The following is a 13,133-nucleotide window of genomic DNA, read 5'->3' on the forward strand; positions in this document are numbered from 1 at the left end:
ACAATGTGGTTTAACACTCGAATCCCCCCCAATCCGGGCCTGCAAGCGGTGGCCGTGCAGCCTTCTGGGATTTGTAGTTCCCTTCCCAGTCTCTTTCCTGGTTCGCGCAGACTCGTGGGGCCTCTGTCTGCCCTTCGGCCCTAAAAGAAGCCCAACCCAGCATTCAGTGCTCCCCACCCCCATCTCGCGGTTTTCCCTTGGGGGCAAACCTCCTCCTGTCACGTGGAAAAACTCCCATGCAGTGATTGGTTGTGGTGCATCAGGGGCGGAGCGCAAGGCCCTGCGAGGTTCCTTGCCCCTGGTCCGGCCGCTTGTTTGGCTGCTGCCGTCACCTCATGGCGACGCGGGTTGAGGAGGCAGCGCGGGGAAGAGGCGGCGGCGGTGAGGCGGCTGTGGAGGCCGGACGGGGTGGACGACGACGCAGCCCTCGGCAGAAGGTCGGTCAGAGGGATCCCTTCATATTGTGGAATCGGGAGGCTACGCGGGCTACCTTTTTCGGGGTCCACCTCCTCACTCTCCGGGGTTACCTCTAGCCGCGGGACGAACATCCGGCCCTTTTCCCTCCGGGGGGTGACGACACGGGGAGCAGGTGGGGGGGAGCGGCTGGGATGGATGGGGTGGGAAGGGATGATGGTTGGGGCTTGGGGATGCAAGGCAGTGGTGGGGGGGCTTGAAGGAGAGCAGTGTACACCAGCACTGAGGGGGTATGTGTGCAAAGCGGGGGTGCGCCAGGTGTGACAGCCACGTGCGGCCGGCCGGTGCCGCGGGGCCCGGCCGCCAGGTGTTCTCTCTCTGTGTGTCTCTCGTAGCCCCTGCGGTCATGATGCTCCCGGCGCTGGACGCCGCTGTCTGGGGCTCCCTGAGGTTCTAGGTGCGCCCACTTCGCATCCGGCAGGTGCGCAGGGTGCGCTGCGGGGTGCACCCTAGCTGTTGAGGCGAGGCTGTTGCGCAGTAAGATAACAGAGCGGGAGCCAGGACTGCGCTGCGCCCCCCTCCCCCCGCCCCTCTCTGCTCCCCTCCACTGCGCGGGCGGACAGGCGGTGAAGGCTGAGGGACTGGGTGTGGAGTGGGGGGCCCTTGGCCCTTAGGTACCTAGGCCCGGGTTCGTTCGTCTCTGGACACTGTGGGCCTTCGTTACACGTGGGGTCGGGGTAGGGGAGATGATGCTGGAGAATGTACTGTCCCTCACAGTCGGGAACTGCATCATCTATTAGCCTTCCCTGTCCTCCAACTCCTCACCTTTCTTTTCTTTTTTTCCTTTTTTTTTAATCCCCCCTCCTTTATAATTTGGTAAGCGGAAACTTGAGCACCACCCCGACTTGGCCTTTGGTCTTTCTTAATCTGGGTGGCAGGCTGGACGGTTCCCCTTGCCTTACTTGACTCTTGTCAAGGAGTTTTCAATGTCTCCCTGGATACAGGAAATCGAGACCTCTTTCAGAACGGGAGAATTCCACTTGTTCTGGAGCTCAGTGGGTGGAGTTTGCGAAAGATTGCACAAGGAATGGGGTACTGGGCTTTTGGAAAGCCCTGGGACAGAGATCCACAGGGAATGGGGCTAAGAAAGTGGAACCCCTGTCCTTTTTCCTTCCAAGTGAACATTAAGAGGTCTTGCCTGATCCCTCAGGGCTATTTCATATTACCTAATTATGTATTTGGCTAATCTTAGAAATCATTCCTGTATGAAATTACGAAATAATATTTTTCCTAATGCGATTCATGGACTTCAAAAGGGAACAAAGGTCTGGTTTACATTTGAACAAAGTGTCAAAGAATTGGCTTTTGGGGCCAGGCCTGTTTCTAAGGTCAGAGATTTTCATGTCTCTGCATGAGACGTTGTTACTATTCAGTTATCTCCCTCTCCTCACTCTCTCCCTTCTTCCTTCCTCCTTCCTCCTGTCCTCCTTACCTTTCTCTCCTAAAAGAAAGATCTAATACTTGTAAAACTCAAAAAGCCAGGGACCAAATGTACTTTAGGGATTCAACACTGTGGTTCTGGACACTTGTATTCCCTAAGGGTAGAAAGCCAATCTCAGTGTTTGATTTCATAGGTTCCCCAGGGGAGAACTCAGATAAAAGGCTATTGCAATTGAGGACATAAGTTCCCTTTTATGCCACTGGGATAAGGACAGAAAGTCATTGAATTAGGAACTGAGGTTTAATCAACTAGTATTTGAAACTACCCCATAGGAGGTAATGACCCTTGAAGGTACAGAGCTTTATTAGTATTGAGATATGAAGTCCTATGTATCTGTTGTCTTGTCTGGTTTATTTACCTTGTACTCCTTTTTTTATTTTCTCATGCTTTTTTGAGACTTTTTCACTTCGGCTGACTTTGATGTAGAATTGAAATGCACAGCTAAATGTCAGTTTTTGAATTTTCACTAAATAGCAGGATGTTGTATCTGCAAAACTCATTTTTGAGTTACTCTTTATGGCCTCAACCTCCATCCCTCCAACCCACACATGGAGCTTGAACTCAGGGACAAGGGAATTAGGACAAGGTGGGTTTGCTTGCTCACCTGGCTCTCTTCCACTTGAGCCATGCCTCCAGTCCAGATTTTTGTTGCTTAATTTGGAGATAGAGTCTCCCAAATTTGTCGGCCTGGGCTGGCTTCAAACCTCTAATCCTCCAGGTCTCACCTTCCTGGAGTGGCTAGGATTTATAGGCATGAGCCTCCAGTGACCAGGAGATCCTTATTATTATTTTTAATTTATTCTTGGTCACTACCTTGAGAAAATATTCCTAATTCTGACTTTTACCCTTTGTTTTTCAGGAAACAGAAATTAGATTTCTGAAATATTGAAGGGGATTAAAAGTGTGACAGTCATTGATTGAGTCTATTATGGGACTTGAAATGAGGAAAATTGGAGATGGGCTTTCTTCATCTTTGGTTGTTGTCTTGAGACAAGGCATCACTGTGTAGCCCAGTCTGACCTTGAACTTGGATTCTCTGGTCTCAGCCGCCTGAATCCTGGGATTGCTGGATTACAAACCTGTATCACCACACCTTGCTTTTTTGAAACAGGTTCTCTCCATGTTGTCCAAGCTGGCCTTGAACTCCTAGGCTCAAGGGCCTAGTCACTCTTGACCTGCTCAGTTAGTTGGCTTCATTTCCTAACTACATCCACTTGAATGGTCTCTTAAGGTAACTTGTTTTCCTAAAGGTAATATTACAGTACATTTTTTAGAGGTCTCTTGAGGGATTTCTACCACTGTGCTGGTATAGTAACTATAAGCTATATGTAGCTAAGTTGGTTAAAGTTAAATAAAAAGTAAGAATTCTGTTTGTCAATCATACTAGCCACATTTCAGCTATTCCAATAAACAGTATGGCTAGGTATCTGTATTAGAGCAGATCAAGAACATTTTCATTATTGCATATAGTTATATTGGACAGCATTGGTCTAAAAATAAAAATCGATCACTATATTATCAAGTATTTGGGGGGAATTTTTGTTTTAGAACATCAGGCACATTTATATTACTTTCTAAATTCCTGTGTAAAATTTATTTTCTAGGTTGATTTGTCCATCTGCTCTTGTGTGTGTGTGTGTGTGTGTATGTGTGTGTGTGTGTGTGTACACACTGGTGTTAGGGCTTGAATTCAGAGCCTGGGAATTTTCCCTGACCTTTCTTGTTCAAGGCTGGTGCCCTACCATTTGATCCACTGCACCACTCCCAGTTTTTTGGTGGTTAATTGGAGATAAGCGTCTCACGGACTTTCCTTCCCCTGACTGGCTTTAAACTGTGTTCTTTAGATGTCAGCCTCCTGAGTAGCCAGGATTACAGGTGTGAGCCACTCATGACCAATGTATATATAGGTTGAGTTTTAAGAAAAACAGCCCTATAATTTTAATTGATTTTTTTTGCCAGTCCTGGGCTTGAGCTCAGGGCCTGAGCACTGTCCTTGGACTTTCTCAAGGCTAGAGCTCTACCACTTGAGCCTCAGCACCACTTCCAGCTTTTTTCTATGTATGTGGTACCAAGGAATCGAACCCGGGTCTTCGTGCATGCAAGGCAAGCACTTTAACCACTAGGCCAAACTCCCGGCCCCTTAATTGATTTTTATGTGTGTGCATGCTGGTACTGGGGCTTGATCTCAGCTTTTGGGTCCTGTCCCTGAACTTTGTGCTTTGAACTTTTGTGCTCAAGGCTAGTGCTCTACCACTTGAGCCACAGCTCTACTTTTGGGGTTTTGGTGGTTAATTGGAGATAAGACTCTCATGGCCTTTTTGCCCAGACTGGCTTTGAACCATGGTCATCAAATCTCAGCCTCTGGGGGCATTCAGCTTTTTATTTAAGGGAAAAACATACTTCACATTTAAAAAGCAGTTTTTAGGTTCACAGAATAATTTAGCAAGAACTATAGAGTTTCCACATATCTCCACACATATTCCTTTCTTTTGTTTTCGTCTTGGACTAGCATGATAATTTTGTTGATGTTCTACAGGTAGCACTGGTGCCTTAGCGCTAAGCTTGGAGTTTACAGGGCTACTCTGCTGTTCTAACATGTATACCTTTTGGCAAGTGCATCATAATATATGTTCCACCTAGTCATCCCTCTTTTTCCCTGAAAGACTGGGCCTCCCAATTGGTTGCTTCTCTTTGTTTCTTTTTGAGATAAAAGTCTTGAAATGTGTCTTCCAAAAAGTAGCCTGCAATCTTTCTATTTCCACTTCATGAGTGTTATCATAGATTAGCTAGTACTGATCTTTCCCCTGAATCTATAGTTTTGGCTCCTAGAGTATCTTAAGATTGATTTTTTTTTGCTAGATTTTTTTTAGCTTGGGAATGTTAAAAACTATTTATTAATTATTTTTATTTTTGCTAGTCCTGGGCTTGAGTTCAGGGCCTGAGCACTGTCCTTGGGTTTTCTCAAGGCTAGAGCCCCACCACTTGAGCCACAGCAACACTTCCAGCTTTGTCTATGTGTGGTACAGAGGAATCTAAACCAGGTCTTCATGCATGCTAGGCAAGCACTCTACCACTAAGCAAAATTCTCAGCCCTAAACTTATTTTTAGTTCTCTATAAACCAATCAGAAGGATAAAATATATGATAATTAAGCTCAGCTTAAGAAAATTATACATTTAGTCCCCTGTAGCTTTTTATGGCACATTTGTACATACATTAATTTGCATCATTAGTCAGATGCTATGGAGAAAATTGGGCAACTGTCATTGCCCACATTTACTGATGACAAACTGCTCAGTAAGGTCAAGTGATTTGCCCAAGGGGTGAAGCTGAGTCTGGAACTCAGTACCCTTTCATCTACCATACAATAATAAGTAGTATAGCAGTGGTAAATAGTATAGATTTCAGAGTCAAGACTCTTGGCTGTCTGCCACTTAATAGCTGTGAAATCTTGGTCAAGCTTCTTAATATATAAGCATCAGTTGGGTTATACTGAAGGTGGAGATGATGCTAATGCTTATCACATTAGCATTGTTCTGATGAATAAGAATTGATGTGACATTAGGCATAGTGCAAAGCACATAAAATTTTACGTGGCTTGGAGGAGGGGAATACACGAGATATATCTGTCTTGCTTTTAGGGTGCCATTAATTTTTTTCCAGCTTTTTATATTCTCCCCTCTTTCCAGACTCTATGCTTGATATGATGAAGAAAAATCAGTCAGGATTGGCAAGAGTGCGGGGTAGGATGAAACTATTTTATTGAATTTTGTTTTTCTGTTTGTCAGTTTGTTGAATTTCAACATTTCTGCTATACATATTGATAAGTAGCAACATGATCTTGTGTTTACAACACTGTTTTCCAACTGAATTGCCAAGCTTTGATAAAATTTACTTTTTATTGGAATCAAACAACAAAAGTGATGAAAACAAATCAAATATAGCACATTCTTCTAACAATCTCATGGGTTCTTTTTACTATAATAAACCACATTCTTTTATTTAGTTATTTTGGAGGCAGTACTTGGTTTTGGACTCAGGGCCTCATGTTTGCTAGGAAAGCACTCTACTACTTGAGCCACAACTTCAGCCCTATCTATTGACTTACATATATATATATATATACATATGTGTGTGTGTGTGTGTGTGTAAATATATATATATATATATATATATATTGTTTGTCTGTCTCTTTGAGTTTTGTGTCTGTACCAGGGCTTGAAATCCACATCTCATTTTGCTTAGATTTTTTTTTTTGCTCAGTAACTGGCACTCCACCACTTGAGCCCATGCATCTAGTCCAGTTTGTATGGTGGTTATTTGGAACTAGAGGCTCTCAGATTTTCTTGTTTGGGGTAGCGTTGAACCTCAGTCTTTCAGTTCTCAGCCTCCTGAGTAGGTAGGATTATAGTCATGAGCCACCAGTTCCTAGCTTCCTCTCTCCCATCTTTTCATATTTCTTTTTTTTTGCCAGTCCTGGGCTTGAGCTTAGGGTCTGAGCACTGTCCTTGGAGTTTCTCAAGGCTAGAGCTCTACCACTTGAGCCTCAGCACCACTTCCGGCTTTTTTTTTATGTATGTGGTACCGAGGAATCGAACCTATCTCTTCGTGCATGCTAGGCAAGCATTCTACCACTAGGCCAAACTCCTGGCCCCCCATCTTTCCATATTTCTTGAGCATAGTAAAGGTCAGTAATATTCAGTGGGAGCAAACTTTGTGGTAGGTAAAAGGAGTAATAGTTTTTGGTAATGAAATTAGTCTGGGTTGGTGGTGGTGGTGACATTTGGTTGGTTGAACTTCACAAACTTAATACCTCTTGCTTCATTTACTGAGCCTTATAATATATGATTTATGAAGTCTGCTTTGCAGGTAGCTCCCTCCAAAGGTACCTGCAAATGAAATGTGAAAGGTAGAGTTTAAAGTGACATTTTGAAACTTCAAGACCACACAGCCTGGTTAACAAAGAGCGGAAATTGTGTGAGTAAGTAGGACACGTGAAAAGAAGGCCTGGTGTTGTTTTTAAAGGTACATGGGGATTGGTCTATGTGGAGCTGAGAGTGACTTCATAAAATTGGGACAATGGTGTTCCACTTAAGTAACCCATAAAATAGAGGACCATTTTTACATCTAGGAGTCTGTGGCTTGAAGATGCCATAGACAATGTAACCTAGGCCCTGCTCCTCTGGAAAATGGGTCAGGCCTAAGCATATATCAATTGCTTTGGTCATTAAAAGAATCAAACTTTGTGTTTTGTTTTGTTTGTTTGTTTTTGGCCTGTTGTGGGACTTGAAAGCTGGGCCTGGGTGTTGTCCATGAGCTCTTCAGCTCAAGGCTACTGTTCTGCCCCTGGAGCCACAGTGCTACTTCTTGTTTTCTAGTGGTTAATTGGAGGTAAGAGTCTCACAGACTTCAATGCCAAAGCTGGCTTTGAAACTGCGATCCTCAGATCTCAGCTTCCTGAATAGCTAGAATTACAGACATGAGCCACCGGTGTCTGGCTATCGAACTTCATTTTTATTTTTGTTGAAACTAGGATAGGTGTTTAGGCTAACTGCAGAGAATCATTGTGTTACAAGAGTTTTAAAGCTAGAAATTATTTGTAAGTGGAGTCCAGCAGTACCCATGGTTTTGTGTATTTATCTATTTTTGCTAGTCTTGGGGCTTGAACTCAGGGCTCAGTCACTGTCCTTGGACACTTTTTGCTCAAGGCTAGCTCTCTGCCGCTTGAACGACAGCACCACTTCCTGATTTTTCTGTATATGTGGTTTCAGGGAATTGAACCCAGGGCTTCATGTGTGCTAGGCGAGCACCCGACCACTAGGCTACGCTTCTTGCTCTGTTTTGTGTATTTACTTATTTTGATAATCTTTTTTTTGCCAGTCCTGGGTCTTCAACTCAGGTCCTGAGTACTGTCTGTGGGCTTTCTCAAGGCTAGGGATCTACCACTTGAGCCACAGCACCACTTCTGACTTTTCTATATATGTGGTACTGAGGAATTGAACCTGAGTCTTCATGCATGCTAGGCAAGCACTCTACCATTAAGCCAAACTCCTGGCCAATAATCTTTTTTTTTATGGTGCTGAGGACCAACTCCAGGGGTTTTGGACAATCTAGGAATGTTATAATGTTATGCCACAGAGCTATATCACCAGCCCTTTTTTTCCCTTAGGTTTTAAGCATTTTTATAGAAACTACTGTCGTATCCCAGCCCTTTTATTACTCTAGTTATTCTTAGATTGGGTCTCCTATTTTTCACTATAATGATACTTATGTTTATGTATGCCTCCCCTATAGCTGGGATTATAGGTGTAAGCCACTAAGCCTTGTCTTTTTTTTTTTTTGGAGACAAAGTTTTGCTTTGTAGCAGATGCTGGACTCATCTTTTCTTTTTTTTTTTCTTTTTTTTTTTTGGTTGGTTATAGGGCTTGAAATCTGGGCCTGTGCACTGTTCTAAGCTCTTCAGCTCAAGGCTAGTGCTCTACCACTTTGAGCCACCTCGCCACTTCCAGTTTCCTCGTGGTTTATTGGAGATAAGAGTCTTATGGACTTTCCTGCCTGTGCTGACTTTGAACCAGCATCCTCAGATCTCAGCCTCCTGAGTAGCTAGGATTACAGGCGTGAGTCATGGCTCCTGGCTGCAGGCTCATCATCTTATAAAGGCAAATAATGTACACAGTCTAATACAGATATTATCAGTAGGCACACAGCATTATTACCCACATCCATTAGAGAGATGAGTTTTTTTCAGGAAGCTGTGCCCTAACTACACCTTTTCTAAACCTTTTTGTACATTCTGGCTTCTTTACTAGTGCAGGAATTCGGGCTCTCTGGTCTGTTGTTAAGTACTGCATTGCCCCTCTTTTCTGCTTGTTAACTTGTTAGTGCTTTCTTCTGTGGTATTGATCCTCTTATTTACTGTGATGATTACCCTGGATCATTTAAAAAATTTTTCATTGTAATTATAAAGTTGATATACAGAGGGGTTAGAGGTTAGATAAGTCAACTGAAGAGTGCATTTCTCTTTTGGACAATGTCACTCTTCCTTCGTCTGGATCATTTTTGGTACCAACAGATAGTAAATTGGGCAACCCCAGAACTTATGTTACCTTCAATTTATTTATGTTTCTTTAAAAATTTTTTTTTGTCATGGCGATGTATAGAGAGGGGTTACAGTTACATTTGTAAAGGAGTGACTACATTACTTTTTGAACATTGTTACCCCTTCCTATGTTTTTCTCCCACTTTCCCTCTCCCCACAACCTTCAATTTATATATGTATCTATGCATGCCTGTGCATATCTTCTGTATTAACTTGTTGCTGTATAACGAGTCATCCCAAATCTAGAGGCTTAAGTCAACAAGCACCATGTTACAACCTTGTATTTATACACATAAGGAGTGTCTTAACAGGTGCTTCTCCTTTACAGTCTCTCATGGGCTACAGTCAAGGTGTCCAGTTGAGCCCTAGCCATTCCTGAAGGTCTGATAATGAGAGAATCTTCTTTTGAGCCTGCTCACAGTGCTGGTGGAAAGACTTCCTCATGAGAGGAATTAAGTTTCCAAGGCCTCCTTGAATTTCTAGCCATGTCACTTCACAGTCAACCTCTTTTCTAAGTAAACAGGGTCAGGAGTTTGGCCTAGTAGTAGAGTGCTTGCCAAGCATGTGCTATGACTCAGGTTCAATTCCTTGGTACCACATACATAGAAAAGCTGGAAGTGATGCTGTGGCTCAAGTGGTAGAGCACTAGCTTTGGGAAAGCCCAAGGACAATGCTCAGGCCCTGAGTTCAGTGCCTGGGCCTGACCTTTTTTGCTCAAGGTTAGCATTCTATGAGACACACCTCCATTACTGGCTAATTTTGGTGACTAATTAGAGTTGAGAGTCTTCATGGGCTTTCCCACCCAGGCTGGCTTCAACCACAATCCTCAGATCTCAGCCTCCTGAGTTGCTAGGATTATAGGCATGAGCTATCAATGTCTGGTTATATGCTTGTGTGTGTGCAATCGTGTGTACACACGCTGGTTCTGGGACTTGAGCAGGGCCTGAATTCTGTCCCTGAGCTATTTTGCACAATGCTAGCATTCTGCCACTTGAGCCACAACTCCATTTCCAATTTATTTTGGTGCTTAATTGGTGTCTCACCAGCTTTCCTACCCAAGCTGGCTTTGAACTGCAATCCTCAGATGTCAGCTTCCTAAGTAGCTAGTATTGCAGATGTGATTCATCAGCCCCTGGCAAAGTTCCATCACTTTTGTCACATTTATGCATAAGAAGCAAGTCATTATTTCTTAGCACACACTCAAGGGGAAGAGATTGCACAGATAGGACTATGGCAGGTGAGGATTTGTGGTGGCTATTTAATAGGCTGTCTATAGACCCTTGAACTCAATAGCTCCCAGTTTATAAAAGGGAAATAATCAAGCCTAAGGATGTAGCTCCATGATGGTTGATTAGCATTCATGAGTCCCTAGGTTCAACTGTCAACACTATATAAAGGTTTTGTTTGTTTGTTTTGTTTTGTTTGTTTGTTTTTAAATAAAGGGAACAGGAAAGCCAATGTAAATAGTTCGTGGAACATAGTGGCTTACACCTGTAATCATAGAATTTGGAACTTGGGTAGGAAGATCATGAGTTTGAGGCCAGCTAGCCTAAGCCTGAGCTACCCTGTCTCAAAAAAAAGTCAGATGAGGGCCAGGAATTTGGCTTAGTGGTAGAGTGTTTGCCTAGCATATATGAAGGCCTGGGTTTGATTCCTTGGTACCACATACATAGAAAAAGCTGAATGTGGTACTGCTACTCAAGAGCTAGATCTCTAGCTTTGAGAAAGCCCAAGGACAGCCGGTGCGGGTGAGGCCAGTGTCTCCCACCTATAACCCTAGCTGCTCTGGAGGTTGAGATCCAAGGATCAAGTTTCAAAGCAAGCCTGGGCACAAAAGGACCTGAAACTCTTATCTCCAAAGACTCTTATCTCCAAACGGGAAAGTTTTCTTATCTAGAAAACAGGAAGTGGGGTTTGGCTCAAGGGTAGGGTGGTAGCCTTGAGTGGAAGAGCTCAGGGACAGCACCCAAGTTCAAGCCGCATGACCTACCCACCAAAAAAAATTGCCCAACATCAGTACTCAGACCCTGAGTTCAAGCCCCAGGACAAACAAAAAAAATATCAGATGAATACAATGATGCACAAATAATATTGCTCATTAAAATCACGTACAGAGCTGGGTGCCTGTGGCACAGAGCTGGGTGCTTGTGGCTCACACCTGTAATCTTAGCTACGCAGAAGGCTGACACCTGAGGATCAAGGTTTGAAGCCAGCTGGGGCAGGGAAGTCTGAGAGACTCTATCTCCAGTTAATGATCAGAAAACTGGAAGTAGCACTGTGGCTCAAAGTGACAGAGTGCTAGCTTTGAACAGAAAATGCTCAGGGACAATGCCTATGCCCTGAGTTCAAACCCCACAACCACCCCCAGCCCCTACCAAAAAAATTGAATCATGTACAAATCAACCCCATCCTTGCTGGCTAATTTGATTACTACATCCCACTCACTAAAACATGACCTAGAAGAATGTGTGTGTGTGTGTGTGTGTATATGTGTGTATACACAGTCCTCTTATTTCTGTTTCCCTGAACCATGGGGGATAACAAGAATGCATCACCAACCTCAGCCGTCATTGGTTAAGATGGAGTATAATGAACTTTTTTTTTTGCCAGTTCTGGAGCTTGAACTCAGAGCCTGGGCTTCTTTTCCTATACCACTTGAGCCACAGTGCTACTTCCAGCTTTTGCTGTTTATGTAGTACTGAGAAATTGAACCCTGGGCTTCATGCATGCTACGCAAGCTACTAAGCCACATTCCAAGCCAAGCCACATTCCCAACCCCTCTGATGAATTTCTTGTCTTGGCTACCCTTGAACCACAATCCTCTGATCTCTACATCCCAAGCAGCTAAGATTATAGACTTGAGTCATTACACCCAGCTTCATTTCCTTCTTTATGCTTCCATGCGTCCTCATGATTTTATATGTTACATGCATGACTTTTATTAGAAAGGAGACAAGAAGATGCCTTTAAAAAAGTTTTAAAAGTGTTTCATTCCTTGAATGGTGATGGTGTTAAGCTTTCCTTGGCAAAATAAGATGAAAGATGGAAGAGCACCCATCTTATTTATGTGAACTGAGGAGCTAACCAGTGGTGTTCTGAGCCAGAGGAAGGGAAGTGGATCAGACTGCAGGTCACAGACATTGTGCCACTGTGCTTGAAGATAATGTAGCAAGTAGCTACTCTTTGGTGTAACTTTGAAAAATGATGTCCCCCTCTCTGGGCAGACATAATCCAAATCCAGGATGCACAATTTAGTCCGGACACTGTGAGTTAGATGTCAGATCCATTCTTTTTTTTTCTTTTTTGATCAAGCTGCGAATTTTATTTTTCACACAGGGGTTTATATGCCTCTTCAGAAGAGGCAAAAGGGGGTTGGGGTACTGCTCAGGGTAGGAGGTCAGGTGGAAGGATGTTTACATATCAATACAAGCAGGCATGAGTTGCTTAGTGACCTTAGGGCAAGGAACTATGCAGGCATATTCTTACACTAAGAATTCAGGTAAGGGGAGAATGTCTCCACATATCCTCCCTCAACCTTAAAATAAGTGAGGGGCGAGGATTTAGGCAATATCATGGTAGGCATTAATCTGAGAGGGGAGACAGAGGCCCTGATCCCTAGAAAGGAGGCCATGTGCAAGAAGCAAGACACACTGGCTGATGTGTCTGTCTTTCTGCTGAGGCCAAGCATCTTTTTGCGGGGGGAGGATTTTAATAGGTGCCAACCTCCGTGCTATCGGGCATGTCCCACAGGAGACCCCGAAACTGATGGCCATTTTAGGCCGTCTCCTTGCAGTCTTAGCTGGACCTCATGCAGATGCCTACCAGATCCATTCTTCAGCCAAGATCCTTTGTCCTTTTTCTGTGGGTTTATGCCTCAGAGAGATAACCCAGGTAGAATGACCTCAGATTCTGAATGTGAAAGGCCAAATTTGAGCTTGCTCATGCTGGACTCGCTTATCACCTTTCCACAGCTATACCCACTCCTGACCATGGACAGTCTTTATTAATGTGACCACTTCTTAGAAAAAGACACACCCATTATGTCTCCCCTGGCCAAAGAACAAAGATGGAGAAGGCAAGGCCTGGAAAATGAGTCTTTGGAGACCTCTTTAGGACTCTG

The 13,133-nt window shown here is 43.9% G+C and overlaps 1 protein-coding gene across 1 annotated transcript in view; it reads left to right on the forward strand.

Annotated features, from left to right (window-relative positions):
* The first annotated feature begins 335 nt into the window (after positions 1-335).
* Positions 336-13,133, forward strand: part of Txlng (taxilin gamma) — a 62,043-nt gene continuing 49,245 nt past the window's right edge. The window contains exon 1 of the mRNA XM_090325784.1: positions 336-437. Within this exon, the coding sequence (XP_090181910.1) occupies positions 336-437 (102 nt within the window). The remainder of the gene's footprint in view (positions 438-13,133) is intronic.

This window comes from Megascapheus bottae, chromosome X, assembly GCF_031878675.1.
Source record: "Megascapheus bottae isolate mThoBot1 chromosome X, mThoBot2.hap1, whole genome shotgun sequence".
NCBI lineage: Eukaryota > Metazoa > Chordata > Mammalia > Rodentia > Geomyidae > Megascapheus > Megascapheus bottae.